The sequence below is a fragment of the Giraffa tippelskirchi genome, chromosome 4, assembly GCF_054371585.1.
Source record: "Giraffa tippelskirchi isolate mGirTip1 chromosome 4, T2T-mGirTip1v1.2.pri, whole genome shotgun sequence".
Classification (NCBI taxonomy): domain Eukaryota; kingdom Metazoa; phylum Chordata; class Mammalia; order Artiodactyla; family Giraffidae; genus Giraffa; species Giraffa tippelskirchi.
This window is the reverse complement of record NC_137278.1, coordinates 199207112-199225043: the sequence shown is the minus strand read 5'-3', so window position 1 is coordinate 199225043 and position 17932 is coordinate 199207112. Positions and strand designations below refer to the sequence as shown.

The following is a 17932-nucleotide window of genomic DNA, read 5'->3' as shown; positions in this document are numbered from 1 at the left end:
CGGGGGAGGAGATGGTCTTTCTGCACATCTGTCCGTAAAGGAAGCAGAGAGGAGCTTGGTGACATCCTTCCAGCCAAAGGGGAAACAGGCCCTTGTCGGCCTGGGGAGGGGAAGGGGGGAGGGAGAGAGGATGGAGGGGTTGGGGCGCGTGGCAGATCTGCTGTTTAAGCCCATTAAGGAGGAAGAACCAGGAGCCAAGCATCCAATTAACCTGACATCTCTTGCAGCCAAAATATCTGAGGATATAAGAAGAAATTTTTAATATGTGGAGGCTTGGGAGAAAAGTGACTAATAGCTGGAAAACAGCCCCAGTTTATTTAAAAAAAAAAAAAAATAGGTCAGGCCCAGCAGCTCCAAAAGATTCCTTCCCAGCGGTTCCAGATCTGGGAGACGGAGGGGTTACCGCACAGTGGCAACGCGCCCCTTACATGAGGCAGGTGTGGCTATTGTGCCACAAACAGATGGCCCAGTGCTGCCAGGAAGCAACAGGACACCGTGCACGTCCTTGGAATTGAGCTGCACTGTGACCCTGGCCGTGACCAAAAGTTAGGGACTGGCTCAGGTCACCCAGCCTGCAGGTGGCTGAACCCTCACCCAACCCCAGTCCTTTGGCTGTGAGAGCCAACATGCTTTCTGTAAGCCGTGGCTGCCTCTCCTTCAGGTGACCTTGGCCGGCTCTGGCGTTGTCTGGGAATTGCAGTGGCCCTAAGACAGGGCCGGGTTGGCCTCCGAGGGCTGCAGCCGGGGGTCACCGAGGGATGGAGAAGGCGGGCAGCTGTCCCCAGCCCTGCCTGGACCAGGCTTCAGGGGTAGCCCTGGGGGAGCTCGTTAAAGTGCAGGCTGGCCGTCCTGACCCTCGGAGGATCAGATTCCGTCCGTCTGGGGAGGGGCCTGACCCCCACCCTAAGGTGACTGATGCAGATGGCCCTCAGTCCATCAGTCCCCAGATGATTTCTCTCAGGACATTGCTTTCTAGAGACATTTAAAGCTCTCTCAGGAAAAAAAGCATGCCCCAGCTATTAAATTGGTAGCACTAGACACCCTTCTCTGTCCATGGGATTTCCCAGGCACGAGTACTGGAATGGGTTGCCATCTCCTTCTCCTGGCGGGCTACACGTCTATGGGATCTCAAAGAGTTGCCTCTTAGAGATTCAGGATTCATTTTAGCAAATTAAAGCCTTAAGAGGATTGCAATTAAGAAATCTCTTTATACTTTGTAGTCTATACATATAGCAAATTGTTACATCGTATATGCCTTCAACTTCCTCAATGATATATGTCAATTTGATCTCAAGAAAGCTGAGAAAGAAAAGAAATTTCTTTGGCTTTTTTTTTTTTCCAGCCACACTCAACCACAGAACCCTTGATTCCAGGAGTATCTCTTCTGTGGGAAACAAAGTGAAAATAATGCAGCTGTAGACAAGTGGTTCTCAGTCTCTGGACACTGTAGAATCTGGGGTGGAGATGGGAGGTTTGTTGGGATAGATTGCGGGGCCCCACCCACCCCAGAGACTCAGTGTTTTCTGTGAGATCTGGGTAATTGAGTTTCTTACAAGCCCCCAAGTGGTGGCTGCTGCTGCTAGTGGTCTGGGGACCACCCAGCGAGAGCCACCCTGAGGGCCCTCTGTGAGCCTCTGGGAGAGAAGGAGGGTGGGAACTAAGGGTGGGCAGCAAGACCTGGGGGTAGGGCATTCCTGGGAGCATAGCCTTGGAAGGGGCGTGAGTCTGAAGTTAGAAAAAATCATGTGGGGGTGGGCTTTGCTGAGATGCCAGAGCTGCAGTCAGGGACACCATACAACGGGCTTCCCTGGGAGCTCAGATGGTAAAGAATCTGCCTGCAATGCAGGAGACCTGGGTTTAATCCCTGGGTCAGAAAGATCCCCTGGAGAAGGAAATTACAACCCACTCCAGTATTTGTGCCTGGAAAATTCCATGGACAGAGGAGCCTGGTGAGCTACAGTCCGTGGGATAGCAGAGGGCCTGACACGACTGAGTGACTAACACTTTCACACCATACAATGGAGAGATACCAGTCTGTGACATGATCAGAGTCTGGCCTTGCCCCAGGGGTCTCTGTGCCTTTAAAAAGCCAACTCAAGGGAGGTTCATGAAAGTGAATGTTGACAAATGAACAAGCACAGGGGCCATGCCTGGGGAGACAACTCTGCCTTGTAGGACCAGCAGCCTCTAGACCCCTCTCCTCATCCATCCCTGGGTTGTGCAGGCTTCTCATCACAGGGTGAGGAGCAGGGAGCTGGGTCCTGGCTTCCAGTGCACCGTGCTTCCTTCCAGAGTGATGGGGGCTGACTTCGATATTCCTCTGCTGATACCTCCTCTTTCAGCCCAGTGATAGGAAACACGGGTGCAGCAGTGGAACCAGGTCTGTCTTTGGTCCAAGGCAGGCAAGAAAGCTGTATATCTGTGGTGTGGTCATGGCAGTGGTAGGGGACAGGGGAGTCCCTGGTGCCCAACACAGCCATGCCTGACTGGGTGCTGCCCGACACACACCATTAGGATGTTCCCCCTGCAGTGGAGCTCTGACACCCTTCCTAGAGGCAGACAGATGATGCTAGAAGACCTTGCTCTGGGTCACTACCAGCTGCATGGACCACAGTCAAGATCGCAGTCTTGGGAGTCAACACGGGTGAGGGGGAGAAAAGGGTGACCCCAGGCTGGGTAGGGAGAAGACGAAGACAGCTGGGAAGGAAGAGGCTGTGAGACCTGGGCCGGGAGCCCTCCTCTTCCCACGGCCTCCTCTGCTCCCCCTCCGGTGCCCCCGCCCCTGCAGGTCCCTGTCTGTCTCTCCGCGGGGCCTCAGGCCGGGCAGGCAGCTGCGGAGCACAGGCTCAGGTTAGAAAAAGCTCTCCTGACATTTAGAGACAGAGCAGGATTTGGCACCTCCAGTGGCGCCTTTTGTTCTCAGGAAAATCGTTCGTTCAGCTTGGGCCAGCGCCAGTGACAGCCATTTATAGCCCAGCGGGCTTAGGTGCCTTCAGCTGCCTGGTGCAGAAAGGCTGGCTACCCCCTGCCCCCCAACCGCCTGCAGGCTCTCGGTCTCCCTGCTCCTCACCCTCCTTATCCTCTCCCTCCTCTCTCTGCCCGCCCCCCCGCCCCCATTTCCTAGAGGTCCTAGTTCTAGATTTGCCCACATGACCCTAGACACATCCCCTTCCTCACGTAGACCCCAACTTCTCCTGGAGTCCACTGTCCGCTCGCTTTGGAACTCAGTCACCTTGGCGAGGTGCCTACTTGTGCCAGCCTCCACCAAGGGCTTGTCTTCTGCTTCCACACATCCTTTGACTCTCCCCTCCAAACCCCAGGTTGGCCTTCCTACCTGGGCTGGCTTTGCTACCTACTTCTGAGTGCAGAGTCTGGCTCCCAGCAGAAGCTGTCAAGCTTGGTGGGACAAAACTGGCCCAACCACAGTATTGGGGTCAAGAGCACGGCTTTGCTGTCAGACAGACAATAATTGGTTCATGTGTTGGCGCTGTTACTCGCTAACTCTGGGCTTAAGAAGTAATTGAATTTTTTGAGCTTCAGCTTCCTCATCTGTAAATTTCAGTACCTCACTGAGTTATCACAAGGCTTTTATGGGATATTTGTAAAGTGTTTAGCATATTGCCTGGCACACAATGGGCTCTCAGTCACTGTTAACGATCATCACCATCACCACCATCATGATCACCACCATCATCACCATCACCATCACCACCACCATCACCATTATCATCACCACCACCATCACCATCATCATCACCACCATCACCATTATCAACACCACCACCATCACCACCATCACCATTATCATCACCACCACCATCACCACCATCACCATGACCATTATCATCATCACCACCACCATCACCATCATCATCACCACCACCACCATCACCATCATCATCATCACCACCACCATCACCATCATCACCACCACCACCATCACCATCACCATTATCATCATCACCATCACCATCACCATTATCATCACCACCACCACCGTCACCATCATCATCATCACCACCACCATCACCATCATCATCACCACCATCACCATTATCATCACCACCACCACCATCACCATTATCATCACCACCACCACCATCATCATCACCACCACCATCACCACCATCACCATCACCATTATCATCACCACCACCACCACCATCACCACCATCATCACCACAATCACCACCATCACCACCATCACCATCACCATTATCATCACCACCACCATCACCACCACCACCATCATCACCACCATCACCACCATCACCATCATCACATCACCACCATCACCATCATTATCACCATTATCACCACCACCACCACCGTTATCATCACCACCACCACCATCATCACCACCATCACCACATCACCACCACCACACCATCACCATCATCATCACCATCACCATTACCACCACCACCACCATCACCATCATCAACACAATTTATCACCTACCCTCATTTTCAGGTGGAAGTGGGGTTAGGTAAAAAATTCTGTCTCTGAATCCCCAGCCCTGCCCATGGAATTCCCACCCACACTTCGAGGACCAGCTGGACACCACTTTTGCAGGGAGCCCTCCTCCAGTCTCCAGCTTTGGTGTTTCTGCAGTCCTTTATCTACTATCTCAGCCTTTAGGAGCTTGGGCCTGTTGACTGCAGTGGAATGTGGTGGGCCAGGGAGACGACAGGTGAGAAGTACTGGTGAGAAGCCATGTGCTGAAGATGCCCTGGGAGAGGCCAGGCCTGGGGGCAGGTCACAGCGTCTGAGGAGTCCTGATCCGCAGAGGGCACTAAGAATAGAAGACAAAGTCACAAATCCTCTCAGCAGAAGGTGACCCTGAGCAGACTGGGGAGCAGGCAGCAGTGGGAGATTTTCCACAAGATTTTCCCTGAGCCCAGGGCCCTGTGGAGGAGCAGGGAGGGCAGGGCAGAGCACGACCGGAGACAGCCGTGTGGAAATGGTTACCAGAGCCAGACAGAGCCTCGAGGAGCCCTGTGGAAGGGACCTGGGACTCAGGGTAGAATGGAGCTCAGGAGTGCAGGAGGCCCCTGTGACCTTGGCCATGCAACAGCTTGGTTCAGCTGGAACTTTTTCTCTCTTAATGTATGTAAGTGGTGTCAAGATTGGGGCAGCTTGATGCACGGAGCCCTCTCCTGCGTTAGAGTTGACTACACAGCTTCCTGAGCACAGTATCCCCCGGACACGAGAGGCTGAATGAGGTTGGCTTTGTTCTGGCGCCCTTGTCTGGTTGCTGGAGTGCAGCGCTTGGGTCGCATGTCCTCAGAGCAGGGGCATCACAGAACCAGAGGCATGAGGACATGTCCTCCTGAGCCTCTCCTCCATGTCCCCTGGTGCCTCCAAGGTCCTCAGAGGAGGGTGCTTCTCTTGCCGTCCCATCCTCACCCCCTCTACCCTCTTCCCTGAGGTCTCTCCCAAGTGAATCCCTCAGGCCCCCTCCTCTGCAGGTGGCCTCCAAATCCAGAGAGCCAGCCTAAGCTTCCATCTGAGGTCTGGGATCACAGTTCCAGTGTTTCTACTTTTGGCTCTTCACAAAACCCGTACTGGTTCATGGCGTACTTTTAAAAATACATGAACCAGCACAAGGATGGAAAGAATGAACTGTCTACAACCCAACACGCTGTGACAGTTGACGTCGACTTTAGGACCTTCCCCGGGCCTCCCCTCCTCACTCACAGGCATGAAGAGGCTTCAGTTCTAAAAATGCTCTCTCTTCTCCCACTGGCGCTCCTCAACCCACAGTTCGTCACGATCACATTTCTGTTATTAAACACTCTTCCGCCACGTTTGAAACGGCTGTGTAGATGCTCCGTGGTTTGTACAATCAGTTCTGTTTTGTGAAAACCCCAGGTTGGCTCATATTCTTTCTTCCGTTTTTTAGTCTTTATTGAATTTTGTTGCAATATTGCTTCTGTCCACCTGATGCGAAGAGCTGACTCATTGGGAAAGACCCTGATGCTGGGAAAGATTGAGGGCAGGAGGAGAAGGGGACGACAGAGGATGAGATGGCTGGATGGCATCACCGACTCAGTGGACATGGATTTGAGTGGACTCCAGGAGTTGGTGATGGACAGGGAGGCCTGGTGTGCTGCAGTTCATAGGGTTGCAAAGAGTCAGACACGACTGAGCGACTGCACTGAACTGATTGCTTCTGTGTTATGTTTTGTGCTTTTGGCCAAAAGGCATGTGGGATCTTAGCTCTCTGACCAGAGATCAAACCTGTACCCCTTGTACTGGAAGCCAAAGTCTTAACCACTGGGCCACCAGGGAAGCCCCTGACTCATTTCCTGCCATGATGAATAGAGTCATCACAATATTCTTACAGCCACGTGCTTATGATTATCTAGGATTCTTTCCTTAGGATATATTCCAAAAAATGGGATGGCTATGCTAAAGGATTTGTGCTTTTTACCACTTTCAGTGCATTTTGTCAAACTATTTTCCCCAAAAGTCTCACTAACACTGGAAGTATCCGAAAGCACCTATTTTTCTGCAATCATTACAAATGCAGTTTTACTTTTTTTTTTTGGAGTGGATAGGGGGAGAGTTGAGCTTATTTGGAATTTAAAAGTTATAACTTTTTCGTGTTCACTGGAAGTTATCTGGTTTCCAGAGAGATTGAATATTTTGGCAGCATGTTAATTTGCCACTTGTGGTGATCCTCATGTGAGTTGACTGTAAGAGCCTCTGTTCAGCGTTAAATTGGAGATGTTCCTCTTGTTCTGGCTGGTTTGTAAGGGCTCCCTCCATTTGAAGGGATAAAGAATTTGTCTGCAACGCAGGAGACCCGAGTTCGATCCCTAAATTGGTTGGGAAGATCCCCTGGAGAAGGGAATGGCTACCCATTCCAGGGTTCTTGCCTGGAGAATTCCATGGACAGAGGAGCCTGGTGGGCTACAGTCCATGCAGTCGCCAAGAACCAGGCACGACTGAGCGACTAACACTTCCGCCGTGTGAAGGATATTAACCTTCGCTGCCATGTGTGTCAGAGACGTGCTTCTCAGTTTCCCGTTGACCTTTCGGCTGTGTTTATGGCATTTCCCGCCTGGGACGACATCACCGCCTGCCTGCCGGACATCTTTCCTCATATGGTGCAGTGACGTGTCCAACTTCTCACAGCCAAATTGAAGTTTATTCTTTTCCCCCAGCCCCAGCAGGCTCTTCCTGCTGACTTGCTTATTTCTGTTTGTGTCACCACCACTTTCCTAGTCAGAAAGGCTTGAAATGTTGAAGTCATCTTTGATTTCAGCATCTCTCTTCTCCCCTCCCTTCCGGCAGTTGCCAACTCCCGTGGATTCTATTTCTGCGATTTCTCTGGCAGGCAGCCCCTCTGACACCACAGTGGCTCAGTGTCTCATTATCTGGACTTTGGAACCAGGCTCGGAGGCTCGTAATTTGCCTCCCAGCCCCACTTTCCCCCTCATCCTTCTTCCTTGCCCGCTCTCCAGCCCCACTTCCCTGCCCCCCGCAGGCTGCCAGCACATCACTCTTCCTCAAATAGAGCTCAAACCTAGAGCTCCCCGACTGCAAACTACCAACAGCTCCCTCTCAATCTCGTATTTATTTACAACCTCTTAGCCTGGCTGTAAGTTCTTCCAGTCCGATCTCCCAGTATCCTAGCCATGTTCCCCAAACAAGCTCCACTGCTTCCCCACCCTTTTCCTATTTGCCGAAGCCATGCCCTCCTAGAACTCTCACATCCTTCTAGTCCTTCTAAAACTCCCTCCCGCCATCCTCAGCCACCAAAACCCATGGAGAAAGCCCCACGATCTCAGGTCTCTCTGAATCTTCAAGTTGAAGTGACTTCTCTGTACTTTGAACCCGCACCACACTCCACCCCCCACCCCTACTCCCAACACACACACACCCCACCCCACCCCCGCCCCGGCCCAGAGGAGTTTGTTTGAGTTTTTCCTGTAAAACAAATCTTTCTCCACCATCCAGTGGAGCCTCAAAGGTCTCCGGCTCCCACTAGCTCGAGTCCTTTGACGGCACAGTACTTGCATGTCTGTTTCTTCCACGAGATGCACAGCGCTCACGGCTGCCGAAGTTCAGTGGGTGTTTGCGGAATGAAATAGGCGGTGATGCCTGGAGGTAACTTACCGCTGCTGTTGCCCACCCCAGCCCCCTGGGACAGGGCACCCTGGCCGCCATTGGCAGATCGCAAGTCCCCTGTCTCTGCAGGAGCCTGAGCTGGGCTGACAGCCTTGGCACCAGGGCTTGGGTCACAGTCAACTCTTTGTCCCCTGGATCTGTGATTATTGAGATGAATGGCCCTGAATCCATCCATCATTTGCCTCGCAATGCAATGAGAGGTAGGTACATGGTGGCACTTTGTAAGTTGGCACCAAGGAAAAAATCTCATGGAGCCCGTGGCAAGGACCTTGGACTCAGAGCTGCATGGAGCTCAGGGGTGCAGGAGGCCCCTGTGACCTTGACTGTGGGAGAGCCCAGTCCAGCTGGGACTTTCTGTCTCCTTAATATATTTAAACGGAGTCAAGATTGGGGTCAGCTTCATGCACAGAGCCCTTTCCAGCATTAGAGGTGACTCTGCAGCCAGCACGGGAGTGTGCAATTGACACAGTCTATTTTTAGCCTCCCAGAGACCGTGACCAACATCCCAAGTGGAGGGTGGGCGCACCTGCTGCATTCTAATAAGGCAGCCCATTGCCTCCACTGCCAGACAGCCCGGGATCGCACTGGCCTGGAATCTGATGTTGCTAAACTGGGAAGTCTGCTTATTTCCCAGAGGCTGTAGCCTAGATAGACCAAGAAAACGGGACCATCACCACCCCCTTGAGCTCGCTCCCCTCCAGCCCAGGGCTCTGGGCAGTCTTGAGGCTATGCTTGCAGACAGTGGAGGGGATGGACTCGGATTTCTTGATCTTGCTCTGTCCGAGGACCTCCCTGTTTCCCTTGCTAGAGAGGAGATAGTAAGTCTGTGTTGACCCAGCATACAGATGAGAAAACTGAGGCATAAATAAGGAGATGTTAGTGTACTTGGAATATGTTACTATTACTACCGATTGTTGTTGCTGTTCAGTGGCTAAGTCATGTCCAACTCTTAGTGACCCCACGGACTGTATCACGTCAGACTTCCCTGTCCTTCACCATCTCCTGGAGTTTGCTCAAACTCATGTCCATCGAGTCAGTGATGCCATCCCACCATCTCGTACTCTGTCATCCCCTTCTCCTCCTGCCTGCAGTCTTTCCCAGCATCAGGGTCTTTTCCAATGAGTCGGCCCTTAGCATCAGGTGACCAAAATATTGGAGCTTCAGCTTCAGCGTTAATTAACCAATGATAGTTCATATAATAAAGCACTTACTGTATGCAGAAAGTGTTCTAAACTCTTTACACATATTAACTCATCACTTAAAGTAGACTTTTACAAACTGTGCGCACCTGGATTTCCTACACTTTCGGAAAGGGGGTTCTTCCCGTGGCAGAACCATGCTTCTGCAGTGAAGCCTGAACTTCTGGGCTTCAGTCTCCTCCTCTGCCCTCCCCTTAGCCGGTGGAGGAGGAACAACTGGTCAGTGCCATGCAGCAGCTGATCGGGGTGGAGCTGAGCTGGCTGTCGGGTCAGGGGACCGGGGATGGGCCATGCACTCACAGGAGGCCATCTATCAGTGAGAGCACTTGCAGCTCAGAGCAAACTTCTGCTGAAGTTCAGAGTCAGTGAACCAGAAACTGGGGGAGGGCAGACAACAGGTATGAGAAACCAGAACCCAAGAGATCTGCATTTCAGGGGCCAGGGCTGCCTGTGTGGTGGAGAGAAGTCCAGGGGCTTGAACTGCCTAAGAATGCAAGTGGGATTCGTTTCCGTCAAACACATTCATGGTGCCCTGGGCCTTTCTCTGAGCGCTTTCCAGATACCACCTTCTCTAGTCTTCAGAACGGCTCTACGAAGTGGGGACCTTTATATTCCCATTTTAGAGTTGGGGAAACTGAGGTGCCAAGAGGTGAATAACTCTGGCCAATGTTGTGCAGCTGGTGAGTGGCAGGGATTCATGTTTAAGGGGGCTAGCCCTTGGGATCCATACTCCAGCCACTCTGCTATGGGGTGCTATGTGACACTATTACCTCTTTCCCTTTATTCTCCTCTAAGGAAAGGTATTATTGTCCCCATTTGATGGATATGAAAACTGAGACACACATTGGCCCAGGTCACCAACTAGTAGGAGACAGAATTGGATTAAATTCAGGGGGCTTCCCTGATGGCTCAGTGGCCAATACAGGAGACACGGGTTTGATCCCTGGGTCAGGAAGATCTTCTGGAGAAGGAAATGGCAACCCACTCCAGTGTTCTTGCCTGGAGAATCCCATGGACGGAGGAGCCTGGTGGCAACAGCCCATGGGGTTGCAAAGAGTTGGATACAACTTAGCGACTAAACAACAGGTAGGTTTGGCTCCTAGGTAAGCACACTGCGGCCCACACAGCACAACCATCAGCTTGGGGACACCATCCCTTCGTCACCTTGGCTGCTGGGGCTGATGGAAGCTGGATTGGGGGAGGGGAGGGAGAGGAAGAGGGAGGGTGAAGAGTCTCAGAGGGCAGGACGTGGTCACTGTTCACAGCTGCTTCTCCTCTTTCCCGCAGGTGAGCAGCCCCCCATCTCAGCCCCCGCAGCCAGTTGTCCCAGCCAAGCCTGTGCAGTGTGTCCACCACGTGTCCACTCAGCCCAGTTGCCCAGGACGGGGCAAGATGTCCAAGCTGCTGAACCCAGAGGAGATGACCTCAAGGGATTACTACTTTGACTCCTACGCCCACTTTGGGATCCATGAGGTATGGCGTCCTGCGCTGCTGGCCAAGTGAAGCGAGCTGGGTCCTGCAGTGACCACACTTTTTACTAGGGCAGCATCCCGCATGCAGTTCTCTGCTGTCATTAAGGGAGATCTCCCCAAGGCTCAAGGCCAAGGGCCTGTCTCTATCCTGGGGGCTCCCCAGATAAGAGATCAGGGGCATGGCCTGGAGCCGGTGAGCAAGGGAAAGCATGTGTCTGGGTGTTTCTTAGTCGGAGAGGAAGAGATGCTTCCGGGGTCCTTGTTTTATGGTCCAGCATCCTCGCCTCTTCCTGACCTGAGCCTGGAGGTCCAGGAAGACCGGACTTCCTTGGTCCTTGGTACCAGATGCTTTGTAGCTGGGTTCTTTCTGGCATCTTGATGTGCTGGCTTCAGGCATATACGGGTCCACAAGTTCACCATGAACAAATGAGCACCTCCAGGGAGGGTCAGCAGGCTTCCTTGGGAACTTGGGCCTGTCTGACACCCTGATTGATTCTCAGGAAGTTCTTATGTCTAAATGCTGTCTTCTTCCATAGCAGGGGAGATTGATGTTAGCTGCAGAACAGAACAGAGCCTCCTAATGAGCACTTCCTGGCTGCAGCGGGGGCACAGGCAGTATCTCTTACCTCCCTCCCCTACCACCTCCAGCACCTCCTCACCCCAAATAAACAACGGACATGAGATGAGCTAAGCATGTACTCAGGGCTGGCCGCTCTCCTCAGCAAGCTATCCATGTCGTTTCATCGAAGCCCCAAGCACTCTATGAGGGAAGTGTTTCTATGATCCCCCTACAGTAGGAAAAGGTTTTGAAAAAGGAACAAAGCTTGCTTGCTATGCAAATGCTTTTTCAAAAGAAGTCTCTGAGCTCCCCTTTCAATTAGATGCTTCTGTAAACCCTTCCTGTATCCAAACAGTGATGCTGCATTGCCAAAAGCGTGTTTAATAAGTCATAGGCAGCTTTTTCTTTCCCTGAGTGCCTACTCCATCCACACTGGGTGTTGCTCCCCATGTTTTATGTTACTGACTCATTTATTCCTCAGGCCAACCCTACGAGGTTGGAATTATTATTTGTCCCCATTTCACAGATGAGGCTATACGACCTTAAGAATCTTATCAACCTCCGTTCATCTTTGCTGGTTCCTTGGTGCTCAAGCTGATATGTGGCAGAGCTAGAAATGAAACCTTCATGTTTGTGGCCCCGAGGGCTTTTTTCCTAACTTCTAGGCCATACAGCATTTTAAATGGGTCTTTCTTTCCCTCTTTCTGGAAACTTTGGCTTTGTTCCTGCTGGTCCTTTTGCAGTTTCTCATGGAGGTAGAGGGTGGAGGGGTTTGACCTCCCTGAAGATGGCTCTCCACATCAGAGCTTGGGGCCTGCATGGAAGGGGCTGGGCCCTGTGTTTATTTCCAGGGTCCCGGCCAAGGGAGCCCTGGGCAGCTGAGCTTGCAGCATTTGGTGGTTCTCACTGGGGTTGGGAAGCTTGCATTCTCCAGTGGCTCAGACGATAAAGAATCTGCCTGCAATGAGGAGACCTGGGTTTGATCCCTGGGTCAGGGAAATCCCCTGGAGAAGGGAATGGCAACCTGCTCCAGTATTCTTGCTCGAAGAATCCTATGGACAGAGGAGCCTGGCGGGCTACAGTCCATGGGGTTGCAAAGAGCTGAACACGACTGAGCGACTAACATTTTCTTCTTTTCTATCTGGGTGGAGATGGTGGATGGAGCCCTGTCCTAGGGAGGCAGGAAGGGTTCTCTCAAGAGCTTCCCTCTTCAGGACGCTGCCTCTAATTAAAGGACAGGCCTGGGACTGTGGGCACCTGTCTCAGAGCAGGATCCTAGGAAGAGGCAGCAATTCTGTGTCAGTCTTCAGCCATGTCCGACTCTTGGTGACCCCATGGACTGTAGCCCACCAGGCTCCTCTGTCCATGGGATTCTCCAGGCAAGAATACTGGAGTGGGTTGCCATTTCCTTCTCCAGGGGATCTTTCCAACCCAAGGATCGAACACAGGTCTTCTGCTTTGAAGGCAGATTCTTTACCGCCTGAACCACTGGGGCAATAGTTCTAGTGGTCCCCAAATGGCCCCCCTGGGCCCCCTGTTAGGGACCAGCTGACTGTGGTGTGCCCCTCCCGTCTGCCCCACTCCCTTTGACCCCTCTGCCCACCACAGTGCATGTGGGCAGGATGCTGTCTCTGAGCTGTTACACCTCTACAATTCCTTCAGGACAGGGTTCCCAGCCTCTGACCCAGGCACTCAGCACACAGTCTGATTTGTACAGGTTTGTTGAACTAGAGGCTCATCTCCTCACTTGGGCACTGCTGGTCCCTCCATGGCCGGGCATCTGGAGCATCTGATGTCCCCTGGGGGGAGTCACCCAGGCTCACCTCCTACAGACAGTATGACCAGGTTCCCTCCATTTCATGTGTCACTGGAAAACTCACACCTGCTCATGAACACATATGAGCAGAGTGTGGACTGAGTGAGCTTGTGAATCTGGAGTAGAGAGAGGATCCACACTCAGGTCATGCACTTCACATCTCTGCTTAATAACCTGTCCTAGAATAATTTACCAGACCTTCACATTGGGAAGTACTTCTGATGACCCAGCTGAAATCCTTCTAGTTGTCACGGGAGCCATCCCTAGATCCTGGCCCCTGGGGAATGGCAAGGGTCTTTAATAGTAGTGGGGGCTAACTGGCCTCCCTTCACCCCTAAACTCCCCTCCAGCCCTTTCATCTCCGTGATTGTCCACTGTGAAAGGAGGTCGGGGCATGTGGATGGCCTCCTCCTGCGATCCTTTGCAGAGAGTGCCTGTTCATCTCTCTGTCATCAGGCACCAGCGATCCCCTCTCCATGCCAGACGGCTCGTGGGGATGCCCTTACCTCCTCAGTCTGGACAAGACCCACATCTCACAGTCCACCTGGAACCGAGCTCACCACTTGGCAGGCTTCTTCCGTCGTCAACAAGAGCCTCACGTGGGCCGGCAGCGGTACCGCCAGCTCACTGATTCATAGTGATAAGCGAGTGTTTAGGAAACATGCGGGCAGGATTGGGTTTGATTAGTCTATAACTACAAATGATAAGTGCCCAGTGTGGTGGTGGGGGGCACTGTTGGGAGCTGGAGGGCACAGTGGGAGGTGATTCTGAACACTTCTGGTCTTGCATCCTATGGTTCCCCCAGAGCTGACTCCACGCTTGGCCTTGGGAAGGCAGGAGACAGGGAGAGGAGGACCATGAATCCTGTCCCATGGCCTCTGCAAGAAGAAAGGAACAGAAGTGACATGTTCTCGAGTGCAGAGAGGAGGGGCCCAGCCCCATGACCTCTGAGATCCCGCCTCAGCTGCCAGAAGAATCAAGCCCAGCGGGGACACGTTCCCAGCCCCCCGCCCAGTCCTGGGCGCCCCACCCGCTCCCAGCCAGCTCTCTTCTTTTGACAGTCTTGCTGCAGGTTCTTTTTGAAATAGATTCCTCAGGGCCACATTCCCAAGCCATTAGTCAGTGTGCTGCCATGTGTTCAGTGGGCAGGAGACAAAGTCACCCACAGCTGGGGGTGGGAACTGTTGCCACTGAAGAGTGGCTTGCTCGTGTCTGAGTGTCTGGAGATGTCTCTGGGCTGTTCTCTTTCAGGAGGGATTAAAGCAAGGGTGTGTAGGGAGGGGCGGGGAGGCAGGGAGATAGCCTTGCTATGTTACAACTTCTCTTCCCCCAGAACTAGTGCCTTTGGACTGAATTCCTGTGGTCTGGAGCCTTAAGGAAGGGGAAAAGGGGCCAAAGAAATGACAAAAGATGATGAATTGAAGGGGACCCTGGGGGGATCCCTTTTAGCAACAGCAGGATCTGCAGAGACACTGGGCCAATCTAATTCCATTGGGAAAGGCAGTGAGGACTTTGAACTGTGAGTATGATCGGGAGATTTTTGAATCTTTGTCATCTTTTTGCCTCCATTCCCTACTCACCCTCAACAATCTCCTCCCAGAGATGGAAAGGGTCCTCGTTTTCACAAAGACCCAGAGCTAAGCACTTTTGTAACACTTCCTCCACTTATTTGGTCATGACAACAACCTTATGAAATAGCTGGTCTCATTATCCCATTTTTCAGATGAGACTAAGACACAGAAGGATAAGTGATACTCCAGGCCTGATGGAGAGCTCACTGGAGCTATGATTTGCATGCAGGTGTCCTGGCCCCTTCCTTACAGAGCACGGATTATACACTGTGCCCATGCCTGGTTCTGGGGTTACCATCTTGCAGTCTTGTAGGCTCTCAGTTTTGAGGCCCTGTTTTTTTGATGTCAAGCAATCTTGCAATGTTTGGTCCCAGAGAGCTTCTGGAAGGAGAGGCATGAACTCACTTTCAAAGTATTTAGGCTGAGACATGAATTCAGTCTAACCAAACCATCACCTTATTCAGCTTCTAAGATAACCAAAGATATGAGCCTTGGGGCAACACAGGAAGCAGTGGCTGGACTGAAAAGCAAGTACAAACACTTTCAGCCCCTGTAGATGAATTCCAAGGCTGTGATAGATGAATTAAATTCCCCTATCTGAATGAATCCTACTCAACTCCTAGCCTGCTCAACCCCTGATTGGACTGAACAAACCAACTCATCATTCTAGCTGCCTAGAAAGAAAGGCCATTCCCGCTTAGAGAAACAACTGACTTCAGCTACGATTGTTCCTTAGACACCATCCATGGCATAAAAGATAAGTGGCAAGACTTGAGAAGAAACAAGAGAATTTGGTTCATGGTCAAGAGAAAAAACAGTCAATAGAAAAATCAGTCAATAGAAACAGATCTACAGGCAGCCCAGGTGTTGGGATGATTAGATAAAGATTTGTAAATAGCTATGCGATTCATGGGGTCGCAAAGAGTCGGACATGACTGAGCGACTAAACTGAACTGATCAGTATAATAAAAATGATTTTTAAAAATTTCTAGGGAGAGGTAATGGATGTAATAGGTGAAACTGAAACCTTCCGACTGAAAAATACAGTATCTAAACCAAATATTTGCTGGATGGAATTAATAACAAATAGGATACATAGCAGAAAATAGGTATGAATGTGAGGACAGGAAAGAAAGAAATCATTGAAACTGAAGAACAGAGAGAAAAAAATTGACAAGTGAAACAGAGCCTCGATGAACTGTAAGACAGAATTAAGTGGTAAAACGTGCGAGTAATTGGAGTTCAAGAGAAGAGAAAGAATGGGACAGAAAAAAAATGTTTGGAAATATATGGACGGATAAATGTCTAAAACTGATTTTAAAAAAGGCCAGTAACCTTCTGGATTGATTTGCTCAAACAATGAAACCACATCTGAGACAGCCACTGCAGTCGTAGTCCTCACCTGACTATGAGGACCCATGGCCACTCTCGAAGTTCTGCCTCTCTTCTGCACAGGCCAAATGGACAAATTGAATGTAGAAGTGGGTTTCCTGGAATTAGTCTCGTGATCTCATGGATCTCATGAAACTAGTGATCCAATAGTTCAGAGCCGGTGTCCAATAATCCCCACAAATCGGTTTATTTTCCTTTCTCCAACGAAGACACACTACTAAATGCCTGCAGGTTTTCTAGGAGGAAGACTTGGAGAAAGATGGACAGTACACATTTTTGGCAGCATTAAGGCTTCTTCTCCGATAACATGGCCTCCCTTTCATCCGAGGAGTCCTGAGTCTATAATCTGTATAAGTTAGAAGTATTCTGCAGTTATTTTGGTGTGTATCACACTTCCCTCTGGGTCACTCTTTGTGCCTTGCTATTTTGTTGTTGTTGTTTAGTCACTAAGTTGTGTCTGACTCTTTATGACCCCGTGGACTGTAGCTTGCCAGGCTCTTTTGTCCATGGGATTCTCCAGGCAAGAATACTGGACTGGGTTGCCATGCTCTACTCCAGGGGATCTTTCTGACCCAGGGCTCAAACCCATGTCTCTTGCGTCTCCTGTATTGGCAGGGGCGGGGGGTGGTTCTTTGTCACTAGCGCCACCTAGGAAGCCCCATACTGGTACAGTGGCTTGCAAAGTAATGCAAATACTCCTCAGGACCACCCTCACCAACCCTATCCCAGGTGGCACTAGGGGTAAAAACAACCCACCTGCCAATGCAGGAGACGTTAAGAAACATGAGTTCTATCCCCGGGTTGGGAAGATCCCCTGGAGGAGGAAATGGCAACCCACTCCAGTATTCTTGCCTGGAGAATCCCATGGACAGCGGAGACTGATGGGCTACAGTCTATGGGGTTGCAAACAGTCCGACACGAATGAGGTGACTTAGCACAGCACAGCACATACGGATAAGACTCTTGAGGAAAAGGAAAACGAGCTTTCTCGGGCAGGGGTAGAAGGTGTTTCTGCTGGCAGACAAGACTGCAATTTAGGAACTTGAGGTCCCACCTTCACCCGAATCTGCCCGTGTGTTCCCATTCCAGTTCTCAGGACCTCGTTCTTTTCCAGTCGATGACTCAGCGTTAACAAAGAGACCCTGCAAGGATAGGGGATTCAATCTGTGTTGTCATTCAGACAAGATTAGACTTTGGCTTTGCTTTACAGAAATCTTGACCTTGCAAGAAAATAAGGATTTCACGCCCCGCTTTTATTCTTTTCTTCCTTTTTTTTTTCCTCCTAGAAGTCATAGAAGTTTTCAGGTGCTAAATGAGCTGGGAATTTAAGTCTCTCAGCTCATCATTTTTTTCCTTTAAGTTTTCTAGTACAATTAGCAACGGCCAACCAACCAATCAATCCACCCCATTAAAATGCTATAAGGTGGCAAATACTTGGTCACTCAGAGTCCTGTCTTTTGTAGGAACTTTATCACAGATATCTAAGGCTAAAATCTGAGTAACTCTTTCACCATGTCACCAGTGCCCTCTTCACCAATGGCGACAGATTCATTAATGCCTTTAATGAATCTAATCAGATCAGAGAACCAATTCCAGAAAACTCAGAACCTACTCAGATAACCATCCTTAAGCCCTGTTCCTTAGGAGCCATTCTTGGCACCTCACGCAATTGTGTAAGGTCATTGTCTTCATGTCTGATGGTGGAGCTTGAAGTCCAGGGCACGTAATCAGGAAAGGAGTAAGAATGACTGTTCTCTCACCACAGCAGAAAGTTCTGCTTCAGG

The 17932-nt window shown here is 51.0% G+C and overlaps 1 protein-coding gene and 1 long non-coding RNA gene across 2 annotated transcripts in view; one reads left to right on the top strand and one right to left on the bottom strand.

The window, feature by feature from the left end:
• The window catches only part of PRMT8 (protein arginine methyltransferase 8), a 68268-nt gene that overhangs the window by 19684 nt on the left and 30652 nt on the right, over positions 1-17932 (top strand). The window contains exon 2 of the mRNA XM_081593899.1: positions 10626-10811. Coding sequence (XP_081450025.1) covers positions 10626-10811 — 186 coding nt within the window. The remainder of the gene's footprint in view (positions 1-10625; positions 10812-17932) is intronic.
• LOC145546615 (uncharacterized) lies at positions 16320-17291 on the bottom strand. The gene is made up of 2 exons (XR_014083075.1): positions 17203-17291; positions 16320-16494 (listed from the first exon to the last, which is right to left on the bottom strand). It is a non-coding gene; the product is annotated as an uncharacterized LOC145546615 (long non-coding RNA).